We start from the raw sequence: 17985 nt of genomic DNA, 5'->3' as shown, positions 1-17985 counted from the left end.
TGTAAATGTTGCTTTTAATATTTTGATTACTGTGATGAAAGGGCCAGAGAAAAGAACAGAAGAATATCACAATACCAGTATATAAATCCAAGATATACCTGCATGTCTGGTACTCTTTCCACATCCTAAAGGGATACTGAATGAAAACAAGGTGTGTGATGTGAAACAGCTTCTAAATATATGACTTGGATCTATATTTACATCTATGGATCTATATTTAGTTATTACCCTTAAGATTTTTTTAGATGCTATGAAGTATTGCATCAGGAAATTAGAAGTCTAATTCATAGATCAAATCATGAAGGGATAAATTAGTAGATTGGTATTACTAGCTAAAACAGCAGATTTGAAGTCATTCAAACAGAGTAATAATGGATTTAGAGAAGTAAATAATATGGGGATTGATCTGTGGCATAGGTTTCAACTTGTCTGGATACAGACTAATTCATAAGGGTAAACCATCAGAAGAGAAATTTAAGTGACAGAAATTGTAGAATGGTATTGTTTAAAACCCACCCTTGTTTCTAGAGCTTCTAGTGGACAGCAAAATGACAGTGTGCACGCAATGTAGTTTGATGAGAGGTATAAAGTCTTTTGATGTATGACCTCAGAACAGAATTCATAGGAGAGCTTATTTGGGTCACAGCCCTGCTTTCTCAGTGCTAGGAAAATGGGCTGAACAGTATTGTGTCTGTTTTCATAGATTCCAGGGTTCAGACCAACTAAAAGAGACTTGGAGAAGCAGAAGCAGCCCTACAATGATTTATGCCCTATAGGGGCAGGGCCCCTTCATCTGTGCCCTTTCATCTAGAAGGGGCACAGATCCTGTCCTTTCTTTCAGGAACTATTCATTAATATTGTAATGCATTTGGTAAAAGCTGGGATCTTTAGGACAGATTTAAAATGATAGAAGATGAGTTTGTTGCTGGGCTGAACCTTGACTCACTTTACCATTTCTGCCATGTCTTTCATCATGGTGAACAATGAGTATGCATGGCATCTTGGAGACACCAGCAAGAACATATAACATGTTTTCAGCACTTGACATCTCTGATGTGACAGTGAACACACTGAGTGGCAATTCCCCTATTTATCATGACAGGTTCCCTGCAACTTGCTTCAGGAGACCTGAGATTGCATACAGCTGTCCCAGAGAGGAAGGCTGTGCACCAAATTTTTATTTCCCTAGACCCAGAGATTCTTGAATTGTTCTATCAGGAAGCACATTCCTCTGCACTAAAGAAAAGTCTGTGTGTATAACCAGAAGGTCTGAGAGTGGCTGAGTAGCTGAAATTGATAGAAAGTGATCAAAACCTAGCATAAGAAGAATTGTGCGACATAGACTAGCAGGACAAAACCCTGAGCAATTGTTATTGGATGGCATAGGAAAACTGATAATCCATTTTATTTTAATACAACTTTAGAAGGTATTTTGGATCTCAAGATTAATTTGTTTTAAAAAAATAACCTCAGAAAGGATGTTCTACTGACTGGGCAAAACTGCTATTTCAGATGAGGCTAAAAGAAGCACTGCCTCTCACCACTGAATATAAAGACCTATTTTATGGCTCTGCAGACTGGTTTATTCTTCAAGTTCAGGCATATGCTGCTGCTGTTTTCATACCTTAACTAAGTGCTGTGAAGCAACTGAGTTCACCCAGGCTGTCATAAAATGTGAGATTCAACATTGTAGTTGAAAGTGCTTTCACAGAGAGGGATGGTGACAATGGCAGTGAGTGCCAACATGAGTGAGTGAAGGTGTTTAGCAAGTAGGAGTAGAGAAATTTGGGGTTTCTATCTCCATCCCAACGTTGTTCAAATATTTAATCCTGTTACTTTTTGCAGTAAAATGGTAAGTTCTTCAGGGATGAGGGAGTGGATGTTGATTTGAAATTCTTTGGACATTATGTGTGGGCAGGTGCTTTGTTATGAAATAAAGATGCCTCCAGCTCTGTCTTAAAATTAAAAATCACTTTTGACCAGAAAACTGTTCCTAGTCCAGAAAGGAAGGCTTTGAATCCTTGTCCACTGTAACATTGAAAGAGCTGAAGTCAGTTTCTTCACACTGGCATCTCTTTTCACCTGCTCTCTGTAGATAGAAGATCTGACATTGCTGCAAATGTCAGATGCACAATGTTGTTTAGTATATTAATTAAGTATATTTAGTAGTCAATTTAACCCTCGATAACAATATAGAAATGTAAATATGTTGTATTTGTAAAAATATCAAACAATTTGAATGTTCTTTCACAACAGGAGAAAGGCAAATATATATATTTAAAAAGGAATTGAAAATAATCTGATGAGAAAAGCAGGAAAAAAGTAAGGTGCTTCTCCATAATTGTTTATGTACATGCTGACATCTGACAGTTTTCAGTGGTTAGTGTGAAGCAGATATTTTCCTTTCATTGAGGGAGAGTGAAGGTGATCTCAATTTACTTTGCAGTTATTTCAGGATATCTTGAGGTAAGAATGTGCCTGAGGATAGGTAGAGCAGAGCAGTTGGTGTCTGGTAACTTATTATACAAGGGTAAATCAGCCATTTGCTGGAGCTCTGTTTTGAAAATCTATCAGGCTGTTCAAATTCTGCCCTGTTATGTTTGCTGGTTTTTCAAATAGATTTGGGCAGCCATGCTTTGGTTTGCAATTAAACAGACAATTTCTTTAGGCATTTTTTTTTCTGCTTCACTGAAGTAAAGAAAAATGTTTTATATCCATTTATTGCATTCACTGGCAGTTTCATTACTCTGAATATTCAAAACTCATGGAATGAGAATTGCAGCTTGGAAGAAATCCAAAGTTCTCATTGTTAATGGTGTTTCAAAAAATCATATTCTGAATTATCTGATAAAGGTTACACTTTATTAGATTTATTGATAGCTTTCCTCATGGGTTGGGCCATAGGGTTGAATTGCTAAATGAAAAGAATAAGTGTTTGCTTTTAGAAAGAAGTTGCTTGTATTCTGTTTTTAATGGGACACAGTTGTTGGTCTTGGCCTTCTAAATCTTGATTAATCTCAGTTTTGTCTTGTAGCTAGTTCCTAATGATTGAAGCTGACATAGCTGCCAAATTCTTGTTTTATGTAATAGCGAAATGTCCTGTTTATACTTTTTTTGAGGAACGCCCTTATTGCTCTGCCTTCCAGGACCTCTGTATACAGCACTTTTTATCGCTTTGTTGTTTCCCATTCTGTTGAATCCCTGATACTCGGGTCTCAGACTGGTTTACTTCATTGCCCACAGGCAGCTCACAGCACCATGATGGCACGGCCTTCCTTCTGGCAGACTGACATTCCAATTCCTGTGCGGCCTGGCTCTGCTCACTGTGGTCACCACACCCTCTCAGGCAGTGTGTCGCTGTGTCCTGGTGCATGTGGCACAAGAATTGCTTCTGGAGTGTCCTTAAATTCTCACACAAAGGACATTGCAGGCAGCTTTTAGGGAGCAGCCATTTAAGGTGGCAGTACCTGTGTGATCACAGTGCTGATCGTGTTCTATTTTTACATCCTCATGTGACAAAAAGCTCTCATTCATCCTGACTCTCCTAATCAGGGTGTTTCAGCCACTTTTATTTCTGTTGTGTTCAGTCACAGTTGGAAAATGAATGCATTCTTCAGCGCATCTGTTTTGAAGCAAATCTTGTTCTGAAGAACAATAGTGTCTAAAAATGCAATATTAAGATGGTTTTCCTGTCTAGTATAGGTTAATTAAAAATTTTAATATAATTTAGGATTTTTCTTGACTTTAAAGTTTGCTGAATAATTCTGTAAACACTTCTGTCCATTGGAGCAAAGAAGTGTTCAGAAGAAACCAGAATGGCCACAGAGAGAAGCAAAAAAGAAAAAGACTAAGTAACAAACCTGAATAGCTGCAGGTTATATATTTAGCCTTGCTCTACAGGGATGTATTTCTTGATTGTATTTATTTGTATTTCAGTGCTGCTTGAGAGTTCCTATTGCCACTGTCTCTGTGGTTCCCATTCTGAAAAAAAATTGCTTTCTAACCAGCCAACACTGGCAGTGTGAGGAAGGAAGTGTAATCCCCATTTTACAGTTGGAAAGAGGCAGAGATGGAGTCTGGCTGTTCTCAGCTCACACAGGATGTCTCTGGAAGAGCCAGAAATTGAACCCAGATATGTTGCTTGAGTCCTACTGAGTCTCAAGGCAGTCTTTTGTCAACACTAAAGAAAATGCATTTATTTGATATACTCATCTCAATGCTTTTCCTGTGGATACTATTTGGAACATCTGGGGTTTTTTTTAAATTCAAATTAATTTTTTTTTTTTGCTTTTCATTTCATATTTAGCACTAATATTTAATGTGAGATGGAATGGAATTTACAGCTTCACTGTGTGAAAGATTGCATTAGAATAAATTTTAATAATAGTTTTGACATAATTAGACACATTTTTTCAAAGAGATTGCATTTTTTGATAATCTTTATTGTCATTGCTATGTAAAAGATTTAAATCTGTTTCCATCTCTTTTTCATAAATTGATGCATATGCAAAAATAGATGATATTTCAGATGCTTAAAAGGAAAAATATTTCCTCCTCTACTTTGTTAAAAGCAGATAATAGGTTAGACTGTAGGTTTTAATTATTTTCTTTCTAAAGTATTCAGAAATTGATAACTTTTAATGTACCATGCAAATCTTGAAATTGGTGTGTGAATGTGGTGGATCTTCCTATGATTTCATCTGGGAGAGAAGTTGTTTGCTTTTGTATTGGGGAATTTCTTCAGCAATGTAGGAGCAAAGCCAGTTTTATTTTTACTGATTTGAATTTCTCCGAAGATCTTTTTACCAGAACATGTGAAGAGACTTGTCTAAGTCCCAGCCACTTGAGTAACTCTACATATTTGAGAACCACAGCAATTTACCCTGTAACTGGAAAAACTATCTCAGGGAGCCATGGAAAGTTGAAAACTTTGGGCTATGCTGGTTTTAATATCTGCAGGCTGTCTGAGGTACTGAGTGCTTCTGGATGCATTTGCCAGGTACCAGCCTTTGACATGATTGTGGCAGCTTGGCTTTGTTAGCAGCTTAACATTCACCATGTAGAATGAATTTAAACAATCTGCTGAATTCTTAACATGAGGACTGGATTTACGGTTTTCTTTATTTTCCGTATTTTACCGAAGTTGCAAACTGGTGTAATATTGTCTGTGGCTGTAGGCAACAGCAATAAAAACTGACCTAAAAGTTGGTTTTGTACTAACACATCTAAGAGGAGAGTTGCAGGTGGAAGAGAGGTTTGGCACAGTGTTTAGAGCTCATCTGTAGCCTTGGCTTTAGACTTGCCATTCTATTTTTTGAAGCTCTCTGGAGGATCTACCTGGACTATCTCCAGGTGGAACAAGTAGAACCACTTTGAAGAGAAGGTGAATGAGCATCAACTGACAAATTGGTGTCATCACAAGTAGTACTGGCAGAAAGACCTTGCAGATTTACATCCTGCAGTGTTACATCTTGAAACCCGAGGAAACAATTGGACTGGCTGGCAAAGGATCCATTTTTGTGAGTGTGATTCTTAAACAAGCTCAGTTTGTTATACCATATTCAAACTGCCTTTGGAAAATTAGCTGTGATCTGAAGGGCACCCTGGTATGCATCTGTCTTAGGATTCTATTGCAAAAATGTTTCAGGGATTACAATTGTCCAGGCATATGGAATAGTAATTGCATGCAAATACATTTTATGCTTTTTAGCTTGGCTCTGTCAGCTGCAAGGGCTGGCTGTGCCTGTTTAGTCAAGGGATGTATTATAAAAACAGACAGACTATTAAATGAAAAACTGGGGATGAAAACAAGAGGCCGAAATACAAAATATACTTTCTTAATAGTGACTATGGAAATTCTGTACCTAAACAACCCTGGATTTTTTAGTGGTGATAATACTGATTTAGTGTTTATTCATGGGCTATATGGATTTTTGTTACTTGCTGCCTTCTTTTCTCTGTGCAAGTCTCTGAAGATACTGTGACCTACATGAGGAGTGGCTAAAAAAGGAGTTTGTAATTGTCTATTTGCAGTACACTTAGGTTCAGCTCTTAGTTATGAGACCCAAGGTGTTTTGGTTTTTTCTTTTGACTTGGTTTAGGTGTTGTTTTTTTTTTTTTTTTTTGTTTTTTTTTTTTTTTTTTTGTGAGTGTCAATAGTTCATTGAAGGGTAAGCCTTGAAATTTTGCTAGGTTTAATTCTGATGTAGCCAGGCTGTTCACTGTGTCAAAATGTTTCTCAGGTCACTTGGCTAACCATTGCTGCCACCTTGGTGAGGACCAGAGAAACAACAGAAACATCCCAACCAACACAAATTAATCAGTTTTATTTGCTTATGTCTTTTTATCTGATAATTAAAATTGACTGTTTAGTTCAACAGAAAACCTATGCACAAATGACATTGGTTTGTTTTGATAGGCTTATTGGAAGACAAATGAGCTTATGAATTACTAGTAACTAAGGAGTGAGAATGATGATAAAATCCTTTGAAGTGCTTCATAAAACAAAGTTTTGAGGAAGTCTGTGGCTGAAGTTCAACATCTGTTCATCTTTTTAAATTTTTCATCTAATCTAAACTGTTTTAATTATTTTCACTTCCACTCTGTCTGAAAGGGTAGGGGTGGTTCCTAAAGCACAAGGTTTTCTTCAGTGCATGACAGGGACAGCACTGAGCAGGACTTAATAATTAATTAAACACATCTGTTTCCAGTCAAACAAGCTCAAATCAGTTTGCATCAAATAGAATGGATCACACAGCATTTTTTATTATTGAGCTTGTTAAGTGAATGGATGCATTCAATAATGGGCAAAGTGCCCTTTGTGGTTGAAAGAGTTATTTTTTTCTTTCTTGTTACTAGGCTTGCAGGTAATAACCTTAACGTTTTAGGTGTGACAAGAACAATTGAATTACTAACACAAAATAGGCTTATTTTGAATTTGGATTTATTTTGAAAGCATGAGTAAAGAGCTTATCCTACAATAGGAAATCTGCAGTTCTTTGAAACTCAGATCTAGTCCAAGAAACTAGAATATGAAAAACCTATTGCAAGGAATTTTTGAGCTGTGCTTTGTTCACATGTCAACACATTTTATCTTCAGTACTCTTAAAGGGAAAGAAAATTTCTATGAATATCTCTGGCACTTGGCAGTGGAGCAAGCTTAAAATGTAACTGACAAACCATAGAACAGAACTAGCTCCTTCCTGAAAATTGTTCTTTTCTGTCACTTAAATGTTATTTTGGGGAGAAGAGATGTAGAAATTGTTCTTTGAGAACTTAGGTGTTCTTTTGACTTGTAGGGGAAAGAGCCTTTAAGGAGATAAGCCCTTCTGAACATAAAACCCCATATTTCCTTGATATGTCAAGTATATATGTAAACTTGCCATATAGTTGAGTGTTAAAAATGAGGAAGAGTCAGAGCTTGACCCTGATGTCTAATGTATCACCTTATATGTATGAGCTGTGCCCCCAAGCAAAGTAAATAACACTCTGAACTGTGACCAAACCATGAAATAAATTAATAGACCATATATTTTGGACTGTCCTCTATGGCCTCTAAGCCTTCTGTATCAGGACAAAATCTGACATTCATCATTGACTGTCTCCAAAATTAACTTTCCTAATGATCTTTCCTCTATTTTCTGTCCAAAAATGTTACAGAGTCTGGGGTATACAAAAATTTGAGCCAAAGAAAGAATTCCAGCTGAGGTCAATAATAATATTGTTTTTATATAAGGAGGTTTTAGGATTTGGTGTCCCTGACATCGGGCCTTTGGATTAGTGGAAAGATAAAATTCCTAGTGCAGACCCAATACTTGTTTTTTCCATTAATGATATTTAAGGTTTATGTAATTATTCAGGTATTTATAACAAATATTTAATAATAAATAACTGTGCTGCTTTTCTGAGAAATGTAACATGAAGCATTGCTTATGCAGAGAAGAGAAGGAATATTGTACAGGAAAGAATGGAGTAACCTTTAGGACTGGAGCACTTGGGTGAAATTTACATTTAAAGATGAGGAAATGTCTTATTCCAGTGATGTGTTTTCCCTTTGATGTGAAGACAAGTGAAGGGAACTGCCTGATGGTCTTGGTTGATGACAGTGAACCAGCAGTGTGATTTAGCTCTCATTAAGGCAAGCATTTCTTCAGTATTATCTTGGAAGCTGTTTCCAGGACAAGCAAAATGTTGATGCTTTTGCAAAAGGCAGTGCTAAACTTTGGATTCCCAGGTGCAAAAATAAACATGGAGGGAGGGGCTTGTCCTCCCCAAGGAAACAGGGCAAGTACAGCTGATTTTTCCAGGAGATGAAACTTGAAGAGTTTGTAAATGTATAGCTACAGATCTATAAATGCATTATGAATGTAAAATTCAACAGAGAAAAGGGAAGACCTTTAACTTGAAAGTCAGTGATGACATAAGGAACTACAAAATAGCTGTAGGAAAATTCAAGATAGAAATTAAAGGCAGCAAGGCTCGGAGAGCATTATTCCTACATCACTGGCTTAGTCTTGTCCATGCTACTACAAATGCTGTTTTAAAAACAGGCACAGTTTTGCCCCTGCATTCTAACTCCTGTTAGAAAGCTTTCAGCACCCAAATGAATCGGACTCTGAAACTGCTGTCCACAAAATGAAGTGTAGGTAAAAGGCCCAGCTCTTTCACAAAGGAAGTTGTGTCCACAAATAGGATTGTGCGATGTGGTTAGCTCTGACCACACAGAGCTGCTTTGTAACCTGCTGATCTCTACAAGTGCTGTGCCCTTTCCTATTTCTGTAACTCCCTTAAATTCCAACATATCTGATGTTTTCTTTGAATAGGTTACTCTTTTAAGTCTGTTTTTGAAAATTCCTGATAGTGAATGGTGGTCACGTTCCTTTTTTGTTTATCTCTTTGCTCGAATGTGGCTACAGTGAATTAGCATAAATGGTGTGAGGAAAGTAGTTAATATAATTTGTATTCTTCTTTAATCCTTTGAATTTACCTCCTTGAAGATAAATCAAAGATGAGTTTGGTTCATAAATATGTTCAGAAGATGAATACAGTAGGGGGAAAAGAATCCTGTTTTATGGTATTTTTAAGACCAGAAATAAATCCTTTATAATCAGTAATTGACCTATATGATATGTTTTTTCCAGTTTGTTTCAGATCCTTGTGCCAGCAACCCCTGTCTCCATGGTAACTGCAGCACCAGCGGGGATGGGTACCTGTGTGTGTGCAGCGCGGGCTTTGAGGGAGCGCACTGCGAGCGCTCCGCCCGCGGCCCTGCGGCCTCCGCGGGGACAGAGGCCAGCCCGCCCCGGCACGGCAGCCCGGCCTCGTCCACCCTGGAGCCTGACATTGCCCTGCCCCGCTCCAGAGCCACCGTCACCTTACCCACGTGGCAGCCAAGGGCTGGACAGAGAGTTGTGGACCTCAAATGGGATGAAATCGAGGTGAGACTATTCGGTCGCAGTGAAAATTCACTGACACGAAACCTTTAAAGTGGTTTTTTTGCGTTGTCATTTCTGCGTGGTTTCATGATGTCCTCATGAGAAGGCTGAAGATGTGATCTCTGCCCCGAGTTAATATGCTGATAAAATTGAAACAAAAACCCATTTGATCCATGTTATGAGTAATGGACTTAAGCTGGCTAATGTGTTGTATTAGATACTTCTTTGAAATGGGATAATATTGGTTCTTCCAGTCAATTGTGACAACGTATCTCCAAACATCAAATAAATTTAGGAAATGCTAAAAGTTAAAGCAATTCCTTTAATATATTTTTTGGTATTTGCCATTATTATCGCATTTTGCTACATGTTTCTGCATTATTGAGACAACACAGTTGCTTGAGGATTGGAAGTGGTAGCTAATACATTACACAGGGCACAACTCTAGGGATGCAATGACAGTGGTGGAAACTTTTAAATGTTTAAATTTTAAACATTTGTTTTAACTCCAACAAACAAATCTCTGTCAAAATGTAACAATATCTGGTAAAACTACAGTTGGAAAGCACATAACGTATGATCCTTAATAAATGTGATCTTTGCTTTCTGCTGTGTTGCACTCTGTGCTGTTTGTAATGCTTAAATATTTTCATAGACTGAAGTATCAGCAAAAATTAAAAAAACTATCAAGCTTAACCAAGTTATTGTTAAAGGAATGATCAGCTTAGTACCAAGTTCTATGAATAGTGAAACTTGTTGCTGAAAAAATACTTAAATTTCTGTAGGCAAATTTTTATGACATCTTTTTCTTTTTGAGAAAGACCTTGTAATATAATTTTATTTCAGGTTATTCAGGAATAAATAGGTAAAATGTCAATTGTGTCTTTTTTTTGAGATGTTTCAATGAGTTTGATTCTCCTGAGGTGTTTTAACATACTGCATAATGAGAAAGTAAGCAGACAGGAGTTTAATCATGGAACAAGTTTAATCATTTCATCACTCTTTTCTGGCCCAAACATATTTGTTGAAGTTTCCACTGTAAAATTTATTTAATCAATGTTATGAAAGTAGAATCAGACCATGTAAAATATATGTTTGTTGTGTTACAATTCTGATATTAGCTGAGGTAGAAGTATTTATAGGGCTGTATTCCATTTCAGTGGGAGTGCTGGTGGGCAATGTCTGGAGCATAAAGCTTTATTTCCTGGAATTCCATCTCCCATATCTGTTATTTTACAGTAGAACATATGTCAGGCACCAAGGATGGAGTTTGGAGAGATCACTGAAGCAGAAACAAACAATGATCTGCTCTTATTACTTAGTTTAAATGCAGTCTCATCTCTGCATGGGTGATCCATATGTCCTGATCAATTAAGGGCATGCTCTTCCCTGTTCCAGATTTCCCTGGTATGTCGTCCTCAATCTGTGGTCTGGTGTTGTATAAGGAACATTTCTGCCTGGTTTGCATTTTAGGTAGATTCAGTAAGAATTTCAGTCAGGCAGATAATTCACAAGTGACTATTCCAATAGCTGAAATTCACCCTTCTGCATGTCTTCTCTAAGAAATACAGATAGGTCATCAGTTGCTATTGCATGACTAACACTAGCATGGCAATTACTTGCTATCCTACTACAAAATTGCTTGTGTTGATGTGTTTTAATATACTGTGATGGGTCTTGTATTTTTGACAAGCCCTCCAGTGTGGCATAATGACCTTCTACCTTGTTCTTTGGAAGTCACAGTGAGAGAGATGATTATCTGGAACAAAGAGATTTCAGTTGCTGATTCGAGACATTGTATCTGATCTCAATTAACTGAGGAGAGTTGATTTGCCTGACGGTCAGTGCTCCAAAGCCTCTTTAGTGGAGGTTTCAAAAGTCAAATGTGTTAATAACAAAACTCTACCTTTCCTCATTGCTGTAAGATCTTTGCAAAACTTGATCATTCACTCTCTTGAAAGGAAGAGTAGATGTAGGTTTTGTATTGCAAAAATGTTCTCTTGTGATCTTTGAGTTTCAAAGGATAACAAGTACTGATATTATGTTGTTGTTTGTTTTTATGAATCTTCCCAGAGAGTCTGTTTTCCAAATTATTCTATACTGGTAGTGGAAGTGAATTAATGTTCTTCAGACCCTATGGTCTCAGAGAGAAATTTTGCCAGACTTTTTCCAAATGGAAGCTCTCACTATCTTCAAGGATGAAGTTTCCATGAAAGCTTTTCAGGGAAATTTTGGGAACTCAAAGAATGAACACCTGAGAGAAGTAAGCTGTCTAGGAGAGGCATGATGTGTGCTTACAGTTGGACATGTTTTCTATATTCCTTGGATAGCAGGGATACATTTAGCACTGCTTGCTGGAATCAGCTGTCTCAGTAGTGTCTGTACCAGCAGGTAACACACGGATGTCTTTGGATGCAGTTTAATTTCTGAGTGGTCTTCATATAAGAAATTAATCTTTTCGTGATGTCCAGATTAAGGACTAAAACCATAGATCATAAGCAAGAATTTTTTCTCTCAGTTGATTTTCTTTAGTATAATATGAATTTATCTTTGTGCTTACCCATTGACAGATAATTCTTTTTCCTACTTGGGGCAAGGGGTTCCCCTTGTAGAGAGATCCAGCTAACAATCCCCATTTCCCCAGTTCAATCATCTTTTGTGTTACAGTGTATAGGAGATACTTATTAGCCAGTAATGGAGGGAAAAGGAACCCATCTCATTAATCCTACTCAATTAATGGATTTAATAAAGATTTAAATGTACAAAATCAATGGTAAGAATAGCAGTACCATACTCTTTTATACAGCTTTTCATAATAGACCTGAAATTCTTTTCAAAGGAAATCAGCTGTATTATTCCCATTTTACAGACTGAGATGCTGAAGCACAGAGCAGTGGAGTGATTTGCCAGGTGTGCAGCCAGAAATTAGAATGCTGAGCATGTGAGTCCTAGTCTAACCTTCTATTTATACTGCAATTTTGTGCTCAGATTCAAGGCTTTGGAACTAATGATTAGAGGCTACAATAAACTTCTATTTCCCCTTGCAGTGGGGACAGCATTTGTTTTATGTGTGTCCTTAGTCAGTAAATTGCAAGCCTTTAGGAGAGTGGCTGAATCAGGTGTAAAATCCTGAGTGTTCCTGCTCTGTAGCAATGGCAGAATTATTCCTTAAGTATATTCTTGAAACAGGAACCTTTTAGTCTTGACTAATTTTATGTGTTGCTAAATGTTTTTGCATTTTTTTGGTCAAAGTATGATATGGGTGCAGAAGGAGGAACAGAATCTGAACAAAGCCATTTGAGATTGATAAATACAGAATAGAAACTTGATCCTTAAAAATGATATCTTAGGAAAACCTTTCACATGGAAATGGGTGCAGGTTGGAGTATAAATGCTTGTCCTCTGCTTACCCTGTTTTCTTGACATTCCCTCTTATTATTGCTGTTAAGAGCTGGAATGTGTGTAATTTTGATTTGACTTAGGACAGCTTTTCTAACTGTGTATAAGATTTGTTTTTGAAATCTCAATAATTTTTCTTTTGTTCTGAGAAAAATAAATTCTACAAACACAGGAGAATGAAGGAAGCACAGATTTTGGTAGAATAATATTTGCTTTCTTCTAGGATAAATCTGTAATTTCAATAACTCTCCTACAATATTAATTTCTGGAACTTTTTGTTTATATAGAAACATAATTTTCATAGACAACTTGATGTAAGTATCTCTGGAGAGCTGCTACTTTTTATTGTATTTATTTTTTAAATAAAAACCTAAATGTCTCTAAAAACTCAATATGCTTAAACAAAACTTATGTGAATTTCATGCAAACCTCAGTTTATTATATTCCATTACTAAATCATGTTCAATAGATAGTCATAAATACTAGGTTTCCTAAAATTTAAGCTCTTTGAGACAGAAGTTATGTCAAGATATTGAAGGTCTTCTCTTCTGAAGCTATATTGGTGGGTGGGCTCAGGATTTTTGGTTATCCAGAGCTGTTTTTGAAAAGTATCTGGATTCATTTAACTGTTCCTTCAGGAATCATCCTGTTTTGAAGTCCTAGGGAGTTCAAGGGAGAAAGAGGGGAAAAAAAAAAAACAACCCCGACCCTGATGTGTTTACTGCCTTTCAATGTTTTGGTGTAGAAATATCTATAGCTGACTTGACAGTCTTAGGTTGAAATTTATGTCTCAGCTTATCCTCCAGTGAGCTGAGCTCATACACTGCATGCAAAGATTTGACTATGTGCAATTTTTGCTCAATGAACTTGTTGACACAGTGTTTATCTTTCTTTTCAGAACAGTTCCATAGACTCTGGAATAATAAATGACTATTAATTCTTGATGGAAGTAATCTTTGTTGAATGACTGTGCTGTGATCTAAGTAGAGGATAGGCAGCTAAGCCTCACACAGCCACTTGCTCACTGCCCCATCCAGTGAGATGGGAGAGAAAATTGGAAGGGTAAAAGTGGGAAAACTCATGGGAAGATGAAGACATTTCAGTAGTTTTAAAAAGGAGAAATAGAAAACAAGAAAGAAAAAACCTGAACGAAACAAGTAATGCAAAAAGCCCTAATTACTCACCACCAAGTAACTGATGCCCAGTCACTCTCTGAGCAACAGCAGCTCTGGCCAAGTTCCAGCACCAGTTTCATTGCTGAGCGTGGCCTCCTGTGGAGGGGATGTCCCTTTGGTCAGCCGGGATCTGCTGTCCCACTGTGTTCCCTCAGCACCCCCAGCCTGCCCCTGGTAGGGCACTCTGAGAAAGAGAAAAGGCCTTGATGCTGTGTGAACACTTCAGTGATAACTAAAATATCCCTGTTACCAACCCTGTGTTCATCACAAGTCCAAAACATGCAAGCACAGCAGCATAGCACTGTGCAAGCCATTGTGAACAAAATTAACTCCATCCCAGCCAAAACCAGTGCAGACTGAATGTCAGATTTTATGAAGCTGACCCTGAATTTGGTGGATGGCTTGAAACAAGAAGGCGGCTTGCTGAAATGATAATCTAGGTAATCTGTCATTGTGTAAGAGAGCCTCCTGTGCCTGCTGATGCCTCTTGGTGGGATGTTGGCATTGATAGTCTATGACAGAAAAACAAAGTTTTAATAATGTTATCTGGAGGATTGCCGTGCACTGGAAGGTGCTGGATCCTCCTGGTGCTGTGGTTGCTGACTCTACAAAGTGGCTCTTGCTCAGATGGGCAAAGAAACAGACTTCCAGCAAGAGAATTTGCTGGGTGGATGTGCAGCCTCCCTTACACCGGGTTTCAGTGCTGTGATAACTGGTAAGACTTCTTCATCTGATACTGTTTTTGGATGCAGTCTGTCAGTCTCCCCCTGGTGTTCCTCAGAGAGGCACTACTCCTACTCTAAACACTTTTGCTTTTCTCTCCCACTGGTGAGATATGTTAGAAGTAAACCTTGATTTTCTTTCTGTTCTGGTTTTCTTTCAAGCATTGTCCCATTTGAAACTCTGAGGGTAGAACCAAGTGCAGTGATGTGGAGGTTAAGCTAAATCACACTAGATTTTTCAGCAGCAGTAGTTTTTCTGTGCTACAGGGCAAGGATACTGGAACTGCTTTTTTTTTCTTTTAGAATTTTGTTCTGAGTTCAATTTCTGTGCTAGAAATGATCCTGCTTTGTTCCTTGACATCCTGACATTAAGAAGATAGTACTAGATCCCTCTCTTGTGGTTCTATTCCGTTGCCTTTTATTTTCCTACTTCTCTTTTCACCTTTTATTTGCCAACAGCTGTTCAAGATCTATAGTTAGGATCTAACCTGTTTTATTTCTTTCATGTATTATTTTTTCCTTACATAAGGAAGACTGCCAAAAGTGTTACATGTCTTAAAAATGAGGGATGCCTCTTGCCACACTTACAGGGTCAGAAGAGAATAAATCCTGATGGCCTTATTCTGATAAAAAAAGTAGTTGTATGTTCAGAAAAGCCAAAATTGCACGTTATGAAACTTGCTTTATTGAACTGAAATTTAATGTGAAATCCCTTGGAAGAAAATCTGAAAGAACTAGCATTTACAAGACCATCCCTCATACTGCGTTTGTCATGACAGTTTCTGTCCTACTGAAGAACTGAAAGGTTTTCTTTCATAATGACCATGCCAGTTTTCATGGGGTACCACCCAGAACACAGCCTTGCTTTTGTCAAAAAACTCATTTTCTCACTCCTTCCATAACATAATGTCTTGGATGAGTTTGTGTCCATCTTTTTTATTTAGTTAAGAATTATGCGTGCATTCATACATTGTGTTTAATTCCAGGCTAATTTGCCCCACTTTTCTCTGGCTGCAATACTGTGCAGAGTTGTCTGTTGCCCCACTAGGAGGTAAGAAGAGGAGAACAGCTTTTGGAGATGAAAAAACAAGAGGTTGACCAGATAGAAAATTCCCAAGGCAATATTTTGAAAGAGAACATTCTCAGAACAGGGGGGAAGTACCTGAGTCACAGGTGTCTGTGTGTGCCTGAATGTGCACACACATGCACACATACTTATTTGTGGTTAATTTGGGGATATTTTCAAAAGAAGCACTTTCACTGTGTGCTGGAGAGGGGTTTAGTGAAAGCTGTGGTGTCACTGAAGTTACAATGACAATTAACAGGAAATACTTAATAGGCAGCTGGCTCATGGGCTGACTTTTCACTGGCAGCCTCATAGTGTCGGTGAGCTTCAAGGCACCTCTGGGTTTCTTTCTAGTCCAAACCCTTGCTCCAAGCAGGGTCAGCTAGAGCAGGTTGCTCAGGACTTTATTCAGCTGAGATTTAAGTAACTCAAAGGATGGAAGGTCCACAAGATACCTGAGCAGCCTCCTCCACTGACTGGAACTATCTGTTGGTTTTTAAAATTATTTATTAATATCTTGTTGATAGGGTAGTGAGGGCTTTCTAAGGCACATATAAATTTGGCCATCCTACTTACAAACCACTTTTAAATTTGAGGAAAGTGTGGTGCATTTTGCAAGAAGTAAAAGCTTTCTGCCATTCTATCAACTTGGGACTGAGGTACAAAAGAAATGCAAACGTATCATGGCAGCAGAATGGCTGGATTTTGCACTGTCAGGATTAGTCTGCCTGTGTTGATAAGGCCTTGTAGAATTACAAATGTCTGCTCAACTTTTTAAGAAATCTACTATGAAATTTCATATACAACAGCTATCTTCAGAGAACTAATTTCAGCACTGAGAGGCTGCATAAATGTAGACTTAGTCTGTAGGCTCCTCTTCTCAGCCTTATTGAATTAAAGTCTAGTACACTTAGGAAAGTAATAAAGGCACTCACTCATGTAAAAATATTGCCTTGGGATTTATATAGGTATTTCAGCACTTGTTGGAATAAGTGTATATCTCATTATTCTAGTTTTGTTAGGCAAGAGAATATCTGCCTAACTCATGCTATTTAATTTCTTCAGAAAAGTTGCAATATGGAAGAATAGTCTATTTCTCTCTTAGGCACCAGTCCTGATTTTCTTTGCAATCTCTTCTATACCACTGCCATGGCCTGGTAAGGAAATCTAACAAATTCACTGCTGGCTTGTTAAGGCCCAGGTGGAGATTGTAGGAGTGAGAACTCTCAAGATTTCACTCTTGCTTTCTCAAATGATGCTGCTCTTTTACCTATGTAAAGTCTAAAGGCATTTGAAGGAGAAATATAGTTTTTGTATATTATGTTATCTTTTAAGAAAAATATAGCATGATTTAGATGCAAACTTGTGAAACTTTTATATAAAGAGGAATTCTTTACTATCCAAAATTTTATATTTAATAATCTTTAAATAAGATATTGAAGAACAGTCTTGGATGTATTCTATGTTGACACGGGAGCTTATCTTTGTAATCAGCTCCTAAACATACTTCAGACTCTGGAGGGTGCATGAAGGTTTTATTTTCTTTGGTGCCTATTTTTAAAGTAGCTGCATCATTTGTGTAAATGTTTATAAGTCTGTTCCCCAAGAACCTTCTTTTTGTCCTGACGTTTCTGCACTATTAAATGCTTCAGGAGAAGTGTTGGATGTCATTGCAGTTATGTTATGTTTTCTTTTGATTGTCTTTAAATGACATTAGATACCTACTATATTTGTATTTTTTACTTTAGACTAGAAATGATCTTTATTTTGTCCTCTGAAAATCATTAAAGTATATTTCCCAGTGACTTCAGTTTTAAATATCTCCTACCAGTGTCCTTTAATGCTGTAATATATTGGTTGTCTTTGGCCTCATTCTTCAGTAGTACAGTTTTGCAGAGTGCTCTGTTAAGACATGAAAGAGACACAATTAAAACTCTTTATAAAAATTTCTCACAGCTGTGAAAAAACTGTAATTTGTTTCTTAATTCAGGTGTCAAAGCTGTCATTTTTTGTCTCTACAGAACTTGGCTGAAATAGGATGCTGCTGAGACAATTTTTTTCCTTATGAGAGTTACTGCTTCTTCCTATGTTTTTTTGTCTGGTTCAAGTAGCAGGGTTGTTAATATATAAAAAAATTCAAATTTCCGTTGTCATAAAATCTGGGTTTAGCATCCTATTGGTTTAGATGT

At 37.4% G+C, this 17985-nt stretch overlaps 1 protein-coding gene across 1 annotated transcript in view; it reads left to right on the top strand.

Moving 5' to 3' along the window:
• The window catches only part of DNER (delta/notch like EGF repeat containing), a 107367-nt gene that overhangs the window by 34944 nt on the left and 54438 nt on the right, over positions 1 to 17985 (top strand). Inside the window, exon 2 of the mRNA XM_058812316.1 lies at positions 9141 to 9437. Within this exon, the coding sequence (XP_058668299.1) occupies positions 9141 to 9437 (297 nt within the window). The remainder of the gene's footprint in view (positions 1 to 9140; positions 9438 to 17985) is intronic.

The sequence above is a fragment of the Ammospiza caudacuta genome, chromosome 11 (assembly GCF_027887145.1).
Source record: "Ammospiza caudacuta isolate bAmmCau1 chromosome 11, bAmmCau1.pri, whole genome shotgun sequence".
In the NCBI taxonomy this organism is placed as follows: Eukaryota; Metazoa; Chordata; class Aves; order Passeriformes; family Passerellidae; genus Ammospiza; species Ammospiza caudacuta.
Note: the sequence above shows the minus strand (reverse complement) of the source record. Positions and strands in the feature narration are given on the sequence as shown.